This window comes from Schistocerca americana, chromosome 6 (genome assembly GCF_021461395.2).
Source record: "Schistocerca americana isolate TAMUIC-IGC-003095 chromosome 6, iqSchAmer2.1, whole genome shotgun sequence".
Lineage (NCBI taxonomy): Eukaryota > Metazoa > Arthropoda > Insecta > Orthoptera > Acrididae > Schistocerca > Schistocerca americana.
In genome coordinates, this window is record NC_060124.1 from 581213002 (window position 1) to 581231353 (window position 18352).

Sequence of the window (18352 nt, forward strand, 5' to 3'; positions counted from 1 at the left end):
TTACAAATGTTTCAAATGCCAATCTTACTGAACATCTTAGTGCATTTATAACAGATACACAAGAGGACAGGTCAAAGATGAATATTGAGCTCTTAAAATTCAAGTCCCCCTGTCACCAAACAGGAAACGAGAACTTCCATATATTTAGCAAGCCTATAGGAGATTTTCAATGTTACTGTTAGTTTAAAAAAAATGTGTTAACAGTTACTTTTGGATGCTGTTTCAGATGAATCCTGAATTTTATTCTTATATTGCAACAGTGAAACTTTTTGGAAGAGTTTTAAGGGTTGTCCAGTTATTGGCTGTGGGTATGCAGATTTGAAAGAAAAGAATGTTGATATAATTTCTCAGTGCCTCGTATACAGTACCTACATGGTGACATTCATAAATAAGGCTACAGCTGAACACTACAGGTGAAAGGAAATTGTGTTTGAAGAGCTCGGTACAGGGTTATGGTAGAGTGAGGTAAACAGAAGACCTCTTGGACTTTGAAATTTATGGTGGAAAAACTTCATTGCATGCTCAAAATCTATAATAAAACGTGGAGAGAAGTGGACTCTTCTTATTATTATTAATCTTATTCTTGCAGGGGCACAGAAAGGGGGAAAATACTAGTCAGATATTAGATATAAACTGCTATCGAAGACCAAAATTTAATCCCCTTCCATTTGCCTTGTCTATTCTTGGATCCTAGATGACTTTCCTGATGAATTTCTGACTTACACAATAATGGGCATCCCAGGTTGAAAACAACAAAAAATGGGGAAACAAATACTCTCATATAATTGGCTGATGGATGCCACATATATACAACAGCAGTGTGAGACAACTGATTTTTGAGCAACTGAAAGTGTCGTGTGTGTGTGTGTGTGTGTGTGTGTGTGTGTGTGTGTGTGTGTGTGCGCGCGCGTGTGTGCGTGTGTGTATTTTACATGCCCTTCATCAGGCCAAAGCTAATAATAATTTTTATGAATGCTATAGTACACATGAAAAAACAAAAAGGAAAACCATATGCCTCAAGTGTACTATTGTGTGTAAAAATTATTAGATTTGGTCTCTTATTCATCTGCAGTATCACACTCAATGACAGGCATGTAATACCCTGAAAATAGTCCTGGTTTAAGTATTTAAGTATTTGGGGAGGGGGGAGGGGGGAGGGGGGGGGGGGGCGTACCCTCTGGCTATAATGCTCAGTTGCGGATGTTTATCCAGTGGGATTGTTTGCATTTCAAAATAACTGTATCCTATTAGGTATAAGCTGTTAATGATGAAACACCTGTAAAACCAAACATTGGGAAAAAAAAGACCTAATTTTCAGCTCCACAAAGTATAAGGAGAATTTTCAGGGCAATATAAAAGATGGAGGTAAAACTGGAAACTTGGTTATTAAATCCGAATTGGAGAGATTTTTTTCCATTACAGACTGTGAGAATATGGAGCATTAATCATTTTCTTGTAGCATGCAGATGTCAATAATTTTATTCTTTTTTGGCTATTTTTAAATGCATCTTTTCTGTATGCTTTTGTCTTCTAGATCAAAGGAAAAAAGTCTCTAGTGTGGAAACTCATGAGTCTTTTACTGTTCATTTGCAATAGCATAAACATTTAGTGTGATAAGTGACTAAATCTTATTACTCACAGTTAGTTCTGAACAATTTACTCCACATTCTTTCTGTCTTTCATTTGTCAAATTCTCTTACATATTACGCTATTCAAAGAAATGAAACTTTCATCACACTTACTGATACACTTATGCACACACACACACACACACACACACACACACACACACACACACACACACTCTAGTTTAAAAGTCAGTTGCTGTTTTCTCAAACTTTGTAGACAACACAAAGCTATAATACTGAACAGACTCTCAAATGTACAAATATGATGAGATAGGACTGACCATGCACAAATCGTGTAATAATTTTTGATTTTGTTGCTACAGATTTACATCTCCCTATTTACAGTTGCTGAATTTGCACAGCTCATGTAGCAAATTCCCATTGTCTGTCCATTTTAGGCCATTAGAACATAACAAACTACAGTATTCTATGTGTTGTCTATGAAGAAACATTTCAGAATAAGAATGTTAATAGCTCTTTGGTTTCACATGACTAAATTAGAACTTGAGATCAATAAGATGCACATATCCTATCTCAGTGCAAGCCATACAACTTGGCATAATGTCCACAAGAATTTGCCTACAACTCCCCATACTTTCATCTTCTGTGTTTCAGTCTGAAGTGAATGCAGGGTTTAATGCTAGGTTGAAGCTGCTGTTCCCTCCATTTTTAGGAGCCAGTTTCAATGGAATCTGTAAAATAAAGAAATAAATTTGCTTTAGCAGTGGCAATAAAATAATAATAGTCATAATAACGCCTTTACCAAAATTAAACACACACACACACACACACACACACACACACACACACACACACACAGAGAGAGAGAGAGAGAGAGAGAGAGAGAGAGAGAGAGAGAGAGAGAGAGAGAGAGAGAGATGACCACAGTCTCTGGCAACTGAAGCCAGACTATGAGCTGCAGCAGCAGCAGCAGCAGCAGCAGCAGCACATGATGGGAGAGGCAACTGGGTGTGGGTAAGGAGGAAGCTAGGGCAGCGAGGGGAGGGATAGCAAAGTAGGGGCGGACAACAGTGAAGTGCTGCTGGGGAGCTGGAATGCACTGCACAATCCTCTATTCCACCAATGCACCCAGCCTTTTTACTTCTCCCCTTTTCCGCTATCCCCCTCCCCCTTCTCTCCCCCACACTCTAACTTCCCGACTGAACCTAGTGGCCCTACCCTCTCTCCATCTCATCCCTGCAGGCCTGCACACTCCCCAGCAGCACTTCACCATCCCTCATCCATACCTTACTATCCCTCTCCTTCCCTGCCCCAACCTCCTCCTTACCCCCACCCTGTTGCCTCTGCCATCATATGCTGCTGCTTGCAGTCTGGCTTCTTGTATAAAGGAGTTGAACTGACTATTATTCAAGAACACCAACAACTGTGTATTGACTTTAAGAGCATGTCACCATTTTACCGGATAGTCGAATGTTATGAATGTTAGGTACCATGTCACTAACATTCAGAAATCAATTAAAGGCACACAACAAATTCATGTGTGGGAGATAGATAATTCTAATTACAAAAATAAAAGTTACATAATTGAATTTAGTTTGATTTCCTGGTTGTCTCAGGGTGATTGAAGACGTGCTTTTGGATGTACAGCTGAGTTGTTTCCACTTTAATATACTGCAGTATGAATGTTGGTAAATGTGCAGCTTCTTGTATATATTAATTATACAGCGTCCTCAGAAATGGTCTGATAAGCTTGTAAGGCTGTTGCATTGTAGGTTGTGCTGAGAAATAATTTTCAAGAAAAAAATTCTACACATTGTCCCAGTTCTGAGTTAATTAGCATTGAAGTTAGCCAGTCAGACCATTGTGCATGCAAATTCAAGTGGTGTGCCACGTACAATTACAGCCAATTGTTCTCACTGCATAGATGATAGTGCATGAGACTGCTTGGCCTTTGGCTTAAGTGCAGTCATTACTACCATCCAATGACCAATTTTTGTATTGCTTTCTTGTTTGGTTTTAGGAAACTGCACAAGGAACATGTTTGGTTACACCACCTCTGGTGGGCTGCTTGAATTTGTTTGTTTAACAGTCTGACTGGCTAACTTCAAACTTGGAAATGGAGCAACATATAGAATTTTTTTCCTTGGTAATCTACCCTGCAACACCATTACAAGCTTAGACTGTTTCTGACCATGTTGTAAATGTACAACAAATAACAAAGTCCAAGACTGTGAAGTTATAATGGACAGATAAAACAAATTGGGGCAAAATACCCTCCATTTTATGCACCCATTTTTGATGATCAATGCACTTATAGTCTTCAGATGCTGCAAACTGTATTGTGATGCTGAGATTTACTTATAATTGGCATTAATCTGAGCCGCACTAGTAATACAACTTGAAATAAATTTACTGAATGTGAATAACTTGGCATCAACTGTATTAGGTACAGATGATTTGTGAAAATCTGTGCCAGACTGTGACTCTCAGCTGGATTTTTTGCTTATGGCAACTGGTCGCCTTACCATCAGGCTATCTGTGCATGTCTCCCAGACTGACCCAAACTCCTATATGTCACGCTGTCGAAATCCATATACCATTGTCTCTTAGTTTCATCATTGATCTTAGTGTAACATATAGAAGTTTGGAGTGGTGTGGGAGGCATGCTTGGATAGCCAAAGTGGTTAAGGTGATGGCTGACAATATGAAGGAAATCTGGGTTTGAGTCTTGGTCTGGCACAAATTTTCATATGTTATTAACACATAGAATATCTGTCCCTGATACAGCTGGCACCAAGTTATTCACAGTCAGTGAATTTATTCCAATCTGATTTTGGTAGACATTATCTATTTAAATAAACAAAATAAAAAACCATAAATTCAGAAATCCAATAAAAGACACCACCCCCCCCCCCCCCCCCCCCCCACGGAAAAAAAAAATCACTTCCACTCATCTACAGCCAGTGCTTTTATTCTAGTGGTTAGGGATGTGGTTGTCATGGTGTCAGGAAAGCTCTACATAAGAATTATGACTTACCAACTGATTCAAGTTAGATACCACGTAAATGTAAGTTCTGCTGATGTATAATTATAGAGATAGTTCTGTGTATCCAAATTATAGTAGGAATCCCTCAAAACTAGCTTATTCTTGTTGTATGTAATTCTGTTTTTAATTTTTTTTACTGAACCTGTTTGCAAGGGGTTGGAATGGCTACAAGCACACAAAAACCAAAATCACTAGAAACTGAACGATGTTAAAATCTAACAGAATGCTACCATGGTACAAATCAAATGATTCCATTTCATCAGTGTCATCATATCTCCATATAGGTTTCAACACTGCTGACTTTGTTGTTTGGCCACATGGAGGAGCAACGCTTCCTGCATTTCTGGAACATCTTAACTTCCTCCACCCCAGCATTTGCTTCACAATGGAAGTGGAGAAAAATCGAGAGATCCTGTTTCTTGATGTCTTGGTCTACAGAAAGGTAGATTGTTCCTTGGGTCACAGTCAGTTTCACAAACCAACTCACACTGACTTACATTTATGAGCTATGAGCTGCCATCACCCACATCAATGCAGTGGCATTTTGCGAACTCTCATTCACAGGGCCACAATTATCTCTGATGAAGGTAGCGTATCAGCAGAGCTTAGCCACCTCCACTCCAAGTTTCTACAAAATGGGTACTCCGATAAGCAGATCTGTAGTGCATTTAAACCTGCATGCACTACAGCTCCAGAACAGCCAGAAGAAACAGAGTACTCCATGAGGATGGTTTTTCTACCATATGTTGGCTGCTTGTCCTTTACAAAACACTCGTTCAACCTATACTTCAGTATTGCTCATCAGTGTGGGATCCATACCAGGTGAGGTTGACAGAGGAGATAGAGAAGATCCGAAGAAGAGCTGTGTGTTTCATCACAGGGTTATTTGGTACACATGATAGCGTTACGGAGATGTTTAGCAAACTCAAGTGGCAGACCCTGCAAGAGAGGTGCTCTGCATCACGGTGTAGCTTGCTGTCCAGGTTTTGAGAGGGTGCGTTTCTAGATGAGGTATCGAATATATTGCTTCTCCCTACTTATACCTCCTGAGGAGAAGGAGATCACGAATGAAAAATTAGAGAGATTCGAGTGTGCACGGAGGCTTTCCGGCAGTCGTTCTTCCCATGAACCATACGTGACTAGAACAGGAAAGGGAGGTAATGAAATGAAATGTCGTGTGGCTAGGGCCTACCATCAGGTAGACTGTTGATGTTTTGGTTTTAGCCACCAGAACTGACCCAACTCTGCTACAATATTTCTGCTGCTGCCTGAAACTAATTACCACATGATATGTCACTTTATCCCCACCATTTTGTTTTGTCACCTCTAGCACCATGCTACAGTACTGTGGTGTGGTGATTTCATTGTGTACAACTACTGCAGCCAAATGCCTGCAAACAAACAAATTTTAATTATTCAACTTTATTTTCTTCTACGACTAGCCCTATATATACAATCAAGTAGTGTAACAGCACCTTTAAGTCTTTAGTAAGTTTAACCATTAAGAAGACTGCTTTATCTGGTTTATTATTAATTGTCTCTTTTGCATGTCAACAACAGTAGAGTCTTCCCAATAAATCAAAGCTGCAATTACCTCTCTATATGACCTAAACTTACACTCTCTCTCTGCTTGTTTTAGCTCTTACACTCTCTCTCTGCTTGTTTTAGCTCTATCACACCCTCCCACTACCAACACTGTAATTTTCCCAATTAACTGCCAGATGATTTTAGTCTCCACCAATGATTACAGTATGACTAGGGAACTTTTGGGGAAATTATGTAAAAGTTAACACACTAATACTTGGGAGCACTTATTGTGAGCAATCAATTTTTTTTTCAACAGTTCCATTCTGGACTGTGTGCAGAAAACATGCTAATACCTGTATGTTATAAAAATTATGAAACTGTGTAAAATACAAGGTGTACAACTTTGCTTCCACCCTTTATTCCCCAACATTTGAAGCTTTAATGAAACAAATTGGTTACACATGTATCATTCAAAGTATTTTCCATCACTGGCCACTACTTTCTCCCATCTTTTGGGCAGTGTATGAACCCTGCGTCGGAAAAATTGTTCATCTTTTGAAACGATTCATGAATCAATCCAATTTGTGACTTCTTCATGAGATCGGAAGTGTTGGTCAGCCAGGCCATGTGCCATTGATCTAAACAGGTGATACTCAGAGGGAGTAACGTCTGGAGAATATAATGGGTGGGGTAGAACTTCCCATTTTAACATTTCCAAATACTTTTTACCTCTTTTACAACGTGGGGTCAAGCATTGTTGTGCTGCAAAATCACTTTATCGTGCCTCTCAAAGTATTGCGGCCATTTCTCTTTTAATGCTCTGCTCAAATGCATTAATTGTGTTCAATAACGAGCACATGTGATTGTTTCACTTGGTTTTAACACCTCATAGTTCAGGATGCTGAACTTGTCCCACCAAATGCAGAGCATGATCTTGGACCCAAGACTATTCAGTTTGGCCATCAACATGAAGGCATGGCCAGGACATCCCCATGATTGTTTGCATTTAGGGTTATCATAATGAACCCATTTTTCATCCCCAGTCACAATGCGATGCAGAAATCCCTTCAGTTTTTATCTCTGAAGCAACTGTTCACAAACACACAAACGCCATTCAACGTCTCTTGGTTTCAGCTCACATGGGACCCAAGTTCCTTCTTTCTGAATCGTGCACATAGCCTTGAGACATTTTGAAATGGCTTGCTGTGTCACTCCCACTAATCGTGCCAATTCTCCTTGAGTTTTACATGAGTCTTCACTCAGCAATGTCTCCAATTCTGTATCTTCGAAAACGTTCTCTCTTCCACCACTATGCCAGTCTATGACATTAAAATCACCATTCTTGAAGTGTTGAAACCACTCACGACATGTCCTTTCACTTATAGCGTCCTTACCATACATACTTGAGAGCATTCAATGAGACTTAGCTGCTTTTTTCTTCATATTAAAACAAAACAGTAACACCTCCCACAAATGACGAGAATTAGGCTTGTAAACTGACATTTTCAATCGAGAACAACTTTATGATGCAGACACAAATTGACTAATGTTTGAATGAGGTTATGTTGACTGAGGTCCATGTTAACTGCCTGATGTCTGCGATCTGTTTCTTTCAACCACTACTCACCACTGTCGGCGGAAACAAAGTTATACACCATGTAGGTAATGTCAGCAATGTTTGAATGCTGTAGAAAATAATAAAATTTGAGGATTATTTCAGCAGGAAATCTGAAGCATTTAATTTACAGCATGTTATCACATACAAAAAAACCAATGAACATCTTGCAGCAAGGAATCATTCCCTAGACAACTGAAATACCAAGAACAACTATTGAAGAAGGATGAACCAAAAATTTTTGTTGAGTAGAAATCTTTTTCATTTATCTCCACACAAAGATTTGTTAATCATTCTAATGGCCTTCATATTCAAGGTATATTTGATTTGGATAGATTTACAATAGGATTGTGTAACAATGCAAATTGGATTATCAATCAGCAATGAACAAACAGCATTTAGCAGATTAGGACCTGACCACTTTTATCATGTCCATATTGAAACTGTTATCATTGACCATGAGATGGTTGTAACAACAATGTTTACTGAAATAAAAAGGGAAACTAGAAAATGTATATAGCTTTATATGTTCAGTGAACTATGTCTAAAATATGAATTTGAAACCTTTAGCTCTGGACAGAAGCACGCAGAAGAACTATGACTCAAGCTTGAAGTAGTAATTAAATGTTCACTGAATAGATATATAGGTACAACAGTTCATGATGGGAGACTCCATGTAAAACAAAGTAAGTTGAGATCTTCCATGTGCTGTTATTGCAGCAATACTAATAATAATTAACATTTTTCACTTTAAAATTAGTTATGCACATTGAACCGATGTATCACACACATGAATCTGTCAAAACTTCACTCAGACTTCATCTCACTTAGCCTATATGTGTTATTTAGACTTTTCTTTTCAATGCAGCAATTCTGTTTGTGTAACTAGTTTTGCTTAAAATCATGTTAATTACAAGTTTTGAAGCAACTGAAAACTTTACTACTATACAAGATAGGAAACTTTGAGCTAATCTACATCAGTCAAGTTGGATATATTGATATCAGTCATTAGAATAGCAACATCTAGACTTTATAGAACTGTGTGTTGGCTTCCCTGAAACTAATTAACTGAAGAAATAATTGTAATCAAAGTCTGAATTCACCCAAAATTAATTTTGCTATTTGTACCATTATGCCTGTTGGATTCCAGATTTTAATGTACCACTTTACTCTTGTTGCCCTATTTTTTATGAACTGAATAATGAAGCTATTAAGAATATGCATAAATTTTCATGAATAATTATAAATCTAAAGATGGCACTTGTGTTCATAAATGTTATTCCGAACACGGCTGTTTCAAATGGCTGTATGATCTTTTGTTTATTCCTAAACCCTCATACATTTTTTAATCTGTCTATATTGTTAAATCCAAAAGTAGGCTTCCATGGCCATTGTCACAGTCAAAGAAAAACACCTTGAAGGAGGTCACCTGCAAGTGACCAAAACATCGGTAATTTTACATATTGACAATGAGGTCACAAACCCAGAAAAACTTTATTGACTGTCTATATAATTTTTATTGGTCAGTATCAACTATAAACAATTCTATGCAATATCATCAACTGTTATGAAACTTGCTGTGTGTACTAACTGTGTAATTTGATACCAGCTTGAGTATGTTCATGTCCAACTTCAATTAAAAAAGTGCACTGTATCTTCCGGTATCATGCTGTTCTGTAAGGTTGTGAAACTGCATGCCTGTGAACAACCATTTCATGTGGGACCTGTCATCATATTGTTTATAGTGATAATAAATGTTTGTGGTGAACATCACTGGAAGCTTTCCCATTACACCAGTTTTACAGGTCTCAAACAAACATTCTACACTGAGACCCGGAGAGCAGAATTAAGGTTTGCAGGCAGCCCATCTAATTCATCATCAATGTAAAATGATTTCCAGAAAATAGTGACTGTTGCATCACAGGTGTAAAACAAAATATACAGCTATGCATAGACACACTCCACATGTTTTGTTCCTTTACCATCCAGGATCCTGTTCATCACAGTCGACATTATCTCTCTGGTCATCATTATCCCCAATGTCCATGACCTTGCCACCATTTAACACTACCTTTCTCAGTATCCTAATTATTTCAAACATTCACTCTCTTTCCTGCTCACCATGACCTACTACATCCTCATATACAATTACTTCTCCTTTCAAGGTATCAACTACAAACAAACCTGTAGTAAGGCCACGTGCACTTGTGTGGCACCATCCTATGCCAACATTCTCATGCACCATGCAAAGGAAAATTTCCTAGCCACCCATAATCCCAAATCCATGATCTTGTTCAAATTCATTTATGTCATCTTCATGATCAGAACAGAGGGTGAGGACACCCTATCCACTATACCCCAGAAACTCTGCACCATCTCCCTCATTTTCTTCACCTAGTCCTCTTCAGTCCAATGAGACACGTTCCTTTATGTCAATCTCCATCTCACTGATGGCTGCATCAGTACCTCTGTCCATATCAAATCTACCAACTACCAACAATACCTTCATTTCAACAGCTGCCACCCATTCCACATCAAGACGTCTTTTCCACAATGCATAACAAAATATAGACACCACTTCTGCAGTAGCAAGTAGTTCCTCTCCAGATATGCTGAGGTGCTCACCAACACTTCCGCTGACCAAAAGTACTCTCCTTTTCTTGTCCAGAAACATCTCTCTATTCTTGCCTTATCAGTCACCTAACATTCCTCACATACCCTCTGCCTGGTGCAGCTGAATCACACTCTCGGCAAGGGTTTTCAACACCTTTCACTGTGCCCTGAAATGAGAAACATTCTCCCTATAAATCCCCATACTCCTCCTATAGTGGTATTCCACCCACCACCCAACCTACACAGATTCCTTTTCTGTCCCTATTCCATCACTGCTCCCAGGTCCTTGCCCCATTGTGCGCATCCCTATAGAAAACCCAAATGCAGGATCTGTCCCGTACATCATCCCACTACCCTCTACTCCAGTACTTTAAAAGGAATATCCTATGTCATAAAACGCAGCATCACCTGTGAAAGTGACCATGTAGTCTACCAGCTTAACTGCAACCACTGTGCAGCATTCTATGTGAGTGTGACCACTGTCTGACCACACTAACAGTCACCACTAAAGTGTTGTCAAGAGACAGCTGGACCACGCAACTGCTGAGCTTGCTACGCAGCACTTTAAGTTTGACTGCAATGGCTGCTTCACAGCCCATGTTATTTGCATTCTTCCCATTAGCAACAGCTTTTCTGAACTACACAGGAGTGTAGTTCTCCTTGCAATGTATACTTCACTTCTGTATCCCAATTCCAACACTTCTGCTTGTCCCCCACCAGCCTTTCTCCCCTTCTGTACTCCCACTCCAAACTTAAACATAACTTCTACCCAGTCAACTCACCTGCATAGTCCTTTACCTCTCCCTGCTTCTTTTTCCTCCCCCAGAAAAGCTTTCCTGAAGGTAAACTAGCAACCCACCATCCTGTCTCTGCCATATTTTGGCACATTTCTACAAGTAGCACACAACCATCATCCCCACCACAGTGTCCAGGCACTCATGGATAGTGCAGGAACTGAAACTCAGGATACCAAAGTGAAATAAGTAACAGTGAACTTCATTTTCACATGTTCCTTTATTAAATACAGACCAGATGTTCTACCCCTCTTTACTTCTTGCACCACTGCAAAGATAAGTGATATGAATATTAGTGTCAGTGACTTTGAGAAACAGCTAAACCTGCACAAATTAAACAAAACTCCAAAGCCTAATAGAATCTCTGTCAATATATATGCAGAATTTGCAACTGAGTTAATGCCATTTTAACAATTAGCTCCAATTTTAACATAATATACTGCAGATCCTTGAACTAAAACTAAGCCCAGTGATCAAGAGATAGCCGAGTTCACACATGCCTACAAGAAAGATAGCAGAAGTCATCCATTAAATTACTATCCAATCTCATTGATGTCCATCTTGTGGAGACTCCTAGAACATATTCTGAGCTTAGACCTAATGAGGTAGTACACACAAAATAACCACAGATAAAGGCATTCAGGTGGATGCAGTAAATCATAACTTCCAGACAGCATTTGACTTGTACCATACCAACAATTATTAAGAAAAATAGTATTATATGGGGTATAAAACACTATTTTATCTGTATTGAGGATTATTTGGTAGAGAGGCTGAAGCTTTTTATCTTGGATTGAGAACTGACAGCACTATCAGAGGTACTGCCAAGTGTGCCCCTGGAAAGGGCAATAGGACCCTTTCTGTTCATGTTATATATTAACGACCTTGCAGACAACATTAATAGTAAGCTCAGGCTTTTTGTAGGGGATGCAAGTATCTGTAATGATGTACAAGCTGAAAAATCTGGACAAACAGCCAGTCAGATTTGTATAATACTTATATTTTAAAATAGCATAACAGTTTGTAACCTATTTTAAACATTTAGGAATTTTAAAAATGTTCTCTTTATAAAACACCGAAAAGAAGTATCCCAACTGGAACTGATCAACTTTTACAAATATGTAAGTGTAGCAGTCAGTTAGCCTATGGAATGGGATGATCTTGTGGGTTCAATCACAGGTAAGGCAGGTCACAGAATTTGAATTTTCCTGGTATCCTGTCAACAGATCTGTCAGTCCTCAAAGAAAATTGCTTACAAAACACTCATGCAACCAGTCCTAGAATATAGTTTAAGTGTGTGTGATCCTTACTAGATGGACTCTGAGGGTATATTAAATATACAGAAGAGCAGCACACAAGGTCACAGGTTTGTTTTATCCACGGGAGGGCATCACAGAAGTGTTGAAAAACCTGAATTGATAGACTCTTGAAGATATATGCCAATTATCTCCCTAAAACCTGCTTTCAAACTTTCAAGACCCAGTATTAAGTGAGGAATCTAGAAGAACTCCCTACCGTATTTACTCGAATCTAAGCCGCACTTTTTTTCCGGTTTTTGTAATCCAAAAAACCGCCTGCGGCTTAGAATCGTGTGCAAAGCAAGCGGAAGTTCTTAAAAATGTCGGAGGGTGCCGCCACAACTTAGTTCTGCCGTCGAATATATGTAGCGCTGCACAGGCATGCTTTGTAGGCACAAAGATAAATACTGGCGCCAAAACCTCTGCGTCAGTAAAAAAAGGTGGAAGACGAGCTTTTTTTTTCTCCGCGCCGAGTTTCGACCACTGCATTTTCATACATTATCCAACGAAGCAAATACAAATTCCGTTTTGTTCATCTTTGAATGTAGCAGCATTTCAATGTACTACGAAAACCCGACTGGCAAGAATGTTTAGAATGTTTGTCAATATGGCCAACTCTACGTTCTGAATTTTTTCCTATCTGTGAGAAGAGATGGTTGCTAATAGGAACTTTTATAAATTGTGAATCACATGCAGTATTCTCTTCACCATAAGAATAATACGAATATAAACATTTTGCCATGTATTGTTTTGTGTTTGCTGCTATCTCATTTAAATCCTGTCTGCGTAATAAACCACAAAACTAGAGTGAGACAACAGCAAATGCGGAAGAATATACATATCAGCTACCCGATTAGACAGTGATAGTTCTAGAGTCGTTCAAAAAAACCTACAGTCAGTAGTGTGTAAATGACCAGATCATGCAATACTGTAGTTGGAGTCACAAACAATGGCAGTCAAGTTTAGGCTTGTTCTGCACATCTATGTCATGCACTCTTCAACAGCAATAAGCGATCAGTAGTATTCTGAGCACTCTGCTCTGAATGCCGTGGCTAATGTGAGCATTAAATGTGATCATAGCGAATTCTTTAGTGAATTTTTATTCCAATTGTTGCCAGTTGTCATCACTGATGGTGGTGGTAAGTGATACATTCGACATAAGCAATTGAGAGACGTAATTTGCAGGATATATGCTTTCTTCAAGCTAAAAGCAAGTGCATGTGCATACAGCAGTTGTTGCTTGGAATCATCAACAATGTGATCTTTGTCCGTGCTTCAACATGTGTGAACTGCCATTGTTCATGGATTGGACTATAGTTGGAGGCAACTTTAGTCTGTTGAGTGCAGACTGGGAGATCGATGGATTCATTGCATAGGGTGCAGACAGACAATCCTGCAACATACTTTTGAACATGTTTTCCAAAAACTGTCTTGAGGAGATAGTTTAGCAGCCCAAATAGAATGGACATGTCTCAGACCTTGTAACTACAAATAGGCCAGACGTTATCAATAGCATCAGCATAGAGAGAGTGATTAATGAACATGATGCCATCCTAGTGACTATGCTTACGAAAGTTAAGCAAGAAGGCTGGGTGAGTGTTTCTGTTAGAAAGAGCAGATAAGCAGTTGTTAGTATCTCATTTATACAATGAATTTCAATCATTTAGTTTCAGCATGATGGGCATAGAGGAATTATCGGCAAAGTTCAAACAGATCGTAAACTGCGCTCTGGACAAGTATGTGCCAAGTAAGTGGATTAATGACTAAAAAAGACCCACTGTGGTTACACAACAGTTCCAAAAATGTTGAGGAATCAAGGGCTGTTGCACTCTCAGTTCAAAAGAGAATAATCAAATGACTGACTGAAGTTAGTAGACATTCGTGTGTCTATGAGAAGATCTACAGATGAAGCATACAACTACCACCATCATCCCTTAGCAAAATATCTGGATGAGAACCTCAGAAAATTCTAATCCTATGTAAAATTGCTAACTGGGTCTCAGGCTTCCATCCAGTCAATCATGGACCACATTAAAGAAAGCATTCACACAGGAGAATTGTAAAAACACACTGTCGTTTGACTACCACACAGAGTCCTGTATGGATGACATAGCAATAACCATCCCTGGTATAGAGATACAGCTGCAAAAGTTGAAAACAATTAAGTCACCAGATCTGGATGAAATTTCAGTTCGGGTTTACAAGGAGTACTCTATGGCAATGTCCCTTTCTTAGCTTGCATTCATCATGAATCTCTCACCCAGTGCACACTCCCAATCCACTGGAAAAAACGCAGCTGACTTATGTTTATAATAAGAGGAAAAGAACGGACATCCATAATTACAACCCAATATCCCTAACATTGGTTCACTGTAGAATTCTAGGATACATTCCGAGTTTGAATATAATAAATTTCCTAGAGACCAGAAAGCTTATGTCCACAAATCAGCACAGTTTTAGAAATCATTGCTCATATAAACTCAGCTTGCCCTTTTCTCATGCAACATACTGTTCATGCATGCTGCTGAGTTCTTTAGCTATCATTCACATCAGTGACAGTTTCAGCATTAACACGTGATGTTGCTGGGACAGTGTTCTAAGGAGGAGTGTGGTGTGCGATAGTGAGAGCAGGAACCACAGCAAGCAGTGGGTGAGTGAGTACACAACACATGACATGCTGCAGTGGAGCTGGGTTGTGAACTCTGGAGTGCACAAACAAACCCTCATCTAGAGCAGCAGGGCGTGGTGCACTTCTGTTTGACGAGGACAAAATGAGCCAATGCAGTTGGCATTCCAAAGGTTTGGGAGTGTGGAGTGGGAACTACTGGGTGTAGATTCATGGTAAAATCATCAAGTATTGTTCCTGGAGAATTTATCCGCTATTTTTCATAAAACTTATGTCAAGTGCTGAGAGGCTCAGGCTGTGCAGAATCTTGTGCTAGTTTGTCTAGAAATGTGGCTGTTTTGGAGTATGCTCCTGAGTCGTGTGCTTAAAAACATCTAAAATGCAGAGTGGCTGAAGACCTGATAAACTGTCCATTGTGGCTTTAGTCATTGTCTACTGGCTGTTATTTCTCATTTTTTCAAGCTAAATGTTTGGGGGCAACATAGGCTGCTGAACTATTTTAGCAAAGGAAATTTTGTATTTGAGATATTGGTTGCTATTTGAGTGGCTAGACCAAGTTAGTTGAAAATTCTATGTTGTTAGATCTTACAGCCATCTTTAACATGTTCTGTTAGTACTGTGATATTCATTGTTTTAGAGTAATTTGTGGCAGTAAAATGGTTTATGTCTAGCCTTAAATTCCACGCTTATGTTTAAATTGTTATCATTGAATACTTTTAAAACATTCCACCTATTAGGTGGAAGGATTTGAGAGCATATTCGTTGACAAGTCATAACCTTATGTCTGATTAAGCCTCAAGCAGCTAATGCCAGTATCATTTCTTGACTGGTTGGACTTGGATGTCATCAGTGTTGAAGGCATTGGTTAATGCAAGTATTGTTTTAATGTCCTGTTAAGACAGTCTTCATTAGTGCTTTTAACTGAAATTCCTAAGCATCTATCATTGCTCAGAAAATTGTTAACGTGCTTAGTTTTATGGCACTAGAGCCATGAAGTTGTTTTAAAATGATTTTTTTTTGTGCTACCTCCAGGAAAGGGTCAAACTTAAAAAAAAAAGTTTGAAGTTGAAATGGCTACTGCTGATTCAAATTGGTAAATTCATTGTAGAATTTAAAGACATCTAAGCTCTGTGTTAAACTTAAAATGTAATGTGTCTGTATAAGCTCCGGAGGTAAAATAGTCCCCCATTCGGATCTCCGGGTGGGGACTACTCAAGAGGACGTCGTTATCAGGACAAAGAAAACTGGCATTCTACGGATTGGAGCGTGGAATGTCAGATCCCTTAATCGGGCACGTAGGTTAGAAAATTTAAAAAGGGAAATTGATAGGTTAAAGTTAGATATAGTAGGAATTAGTGAAGTTTGCTGGCAGGTGGAACAAGACTTTTCGTCAGGTGAATACAGGCTTATAAATACAAAATCAAATAGGGATAATGCAGGAGTCGGTTTAATAATGAATAAAAATATAGGAGTGCGGGTAAGCTACTACAAACAGCATAGTGAATGCATTATTGTGGCCAAGATAGACATGAAGCCCACGTCTACAACAGAAGTACAAGTTTGTATGCCAACTAGGTCTGCAGATGACTAAGTAATTGAAGAAATGTATGATGAAATAAAAGAAATTATTCAGATAGTGAAGGGAGATGAAAATTTAATGGTCATGGGTGACTGGAATTCGGTAGTAGGAAAAGGGAGAGAAGGAAATGTAGTAGGTGAATATGGATTGGGGCTAAGAAATGAAAGAGGAAGCCGCCTGATAGAATTCTGCACAAAGCACAACTTAATCATAGCTAACACTTGGTTCTAGAATCATAAAAGAAGGTTGTACACATGGAAGAAGCCTGGAGATACTGACAGGTTTCAGACAGATTACGTAATGGTAAGGCAGAGATTTAGGAACCAGGTTTTAAAATGTAAGACATTTAAATGGGCAGATGTGGACTCTGATCACAATCTATTGGTTATGAATTGTAGATTAAAACTGAAGAAACAGCAAAAAGGTGGGAATTTAAGGAGATGGGACCTGGATAAACTGAAAGAACCAAAGCTTGTACAGAGTTTCAGGGAGAGCATAAGGGAACAATTGACAGGAATGGGGGAAAGAAATACAGTAGAAGAAGAATGGGTAGCTTTGAGAGATGTAGTAGTGAAGGCAGCAGAGGACCTAGTAGGTAAAAAGATGAGGGCTAGTAGAAATACTGAATTTAATTGATGAAAGGAGAAAATATAAAAATGGAGTAAACGAAGCAGGCAAAAAGGAATACAAACGTCTCAAAAATGATATCAACAGGAAGTGCAAAATGGCTAAGCAGGGATGGCTAGAGGACAAATGTAAGGATGTAGAGGCTCATCTCACTAGGGGTAAGATAGATACTGCCTACAGGAAAATTAAAGAGACCTTTGAAGAACAGAGAACCACTTGTATGAATATCAAGAGCTCAGATGGAAACCCAGTTCTAAGCAAAGAAGGGAAAGCAGAAAGGAGGAGGGAGTATATAGAGGGTGTATACAAGGGTGATGTACTTGAGGACAATATTATGGAAACAGAAGAGGATGTAGATGAAGATGAAATGGGACATATGATATTGCGTGAAGAGTTTGACAGAGCACTGAAAGACCTAAGTCGAAACAAGGCCCCGGGAGTAGACAACATTCCATTAGAACTACTGACGGCCTTGGGAGAGCCAGTCCTGACAAAACTCTACCATCTGATGAGCAAGATGTATGAGACAGGCGAAATACCCTCGGACTTCAAGAAGAATATAATAATACCAATCCCAAAGAAAGCAGGTATTGACAGATGTGAAAATTACCGAACAATCAGTTTAATAAGCCACAGCTGCAAAATACTAACACGAATTCTTTACAGGCGAATGGAAAAACTAGAAGAAGCCGACCTCGGGGAAGATCAGTTTGGATTCCGTAGAAATACTGGAACACGTGAGGCAATACTGACCTTACGACTTATCTTAGAAGAAAGATTAAGGAAAGGCAAACCTACGTTTCTAGCATTTGTAGACTTAGAGAAAGCTTTTGACAATGTTGATTGGAATACTCTCTTTCAAATTCTAAAGGTGGCAGGGGTAAAATGCAGGGAGCGAAAGGCTATTTACAATTTGTACAGAAACCAGATGGCAGTTATAAGAGTCGAGGGACATGAAAGGGAAGCAGTGGTTGAGAAGGGAGTAAGACAGGGTTGTAGCCTCTCCCCGATGTTATTCAATCTGTATATTGAGCAAGC

General features: G+C 39.0%; 1 protein-coding gene across 1 annotated transcript in view; it reads right to left on the reverse strand.

Moving 5' to 3' along the window:
• Positions 1–913: 913 nt before the first annotated feature.
• The window catches only part of LOC124619835, a 226122-nt gene continuing 208683 nt past the window's right edge, over positions 914–18352 (reverse strand). The window contains exon 8 of the mRNA XM_047146443.1: positions 914–2320. Within this exon, the coding sequence (XP_047002399.1) occupies positions 2240–2320 (81 nt within the window). The 3' untranslated portion in view covers positions 914–2239. The remainder of the gene's footprint in view (positions 2321–18352) is intronic.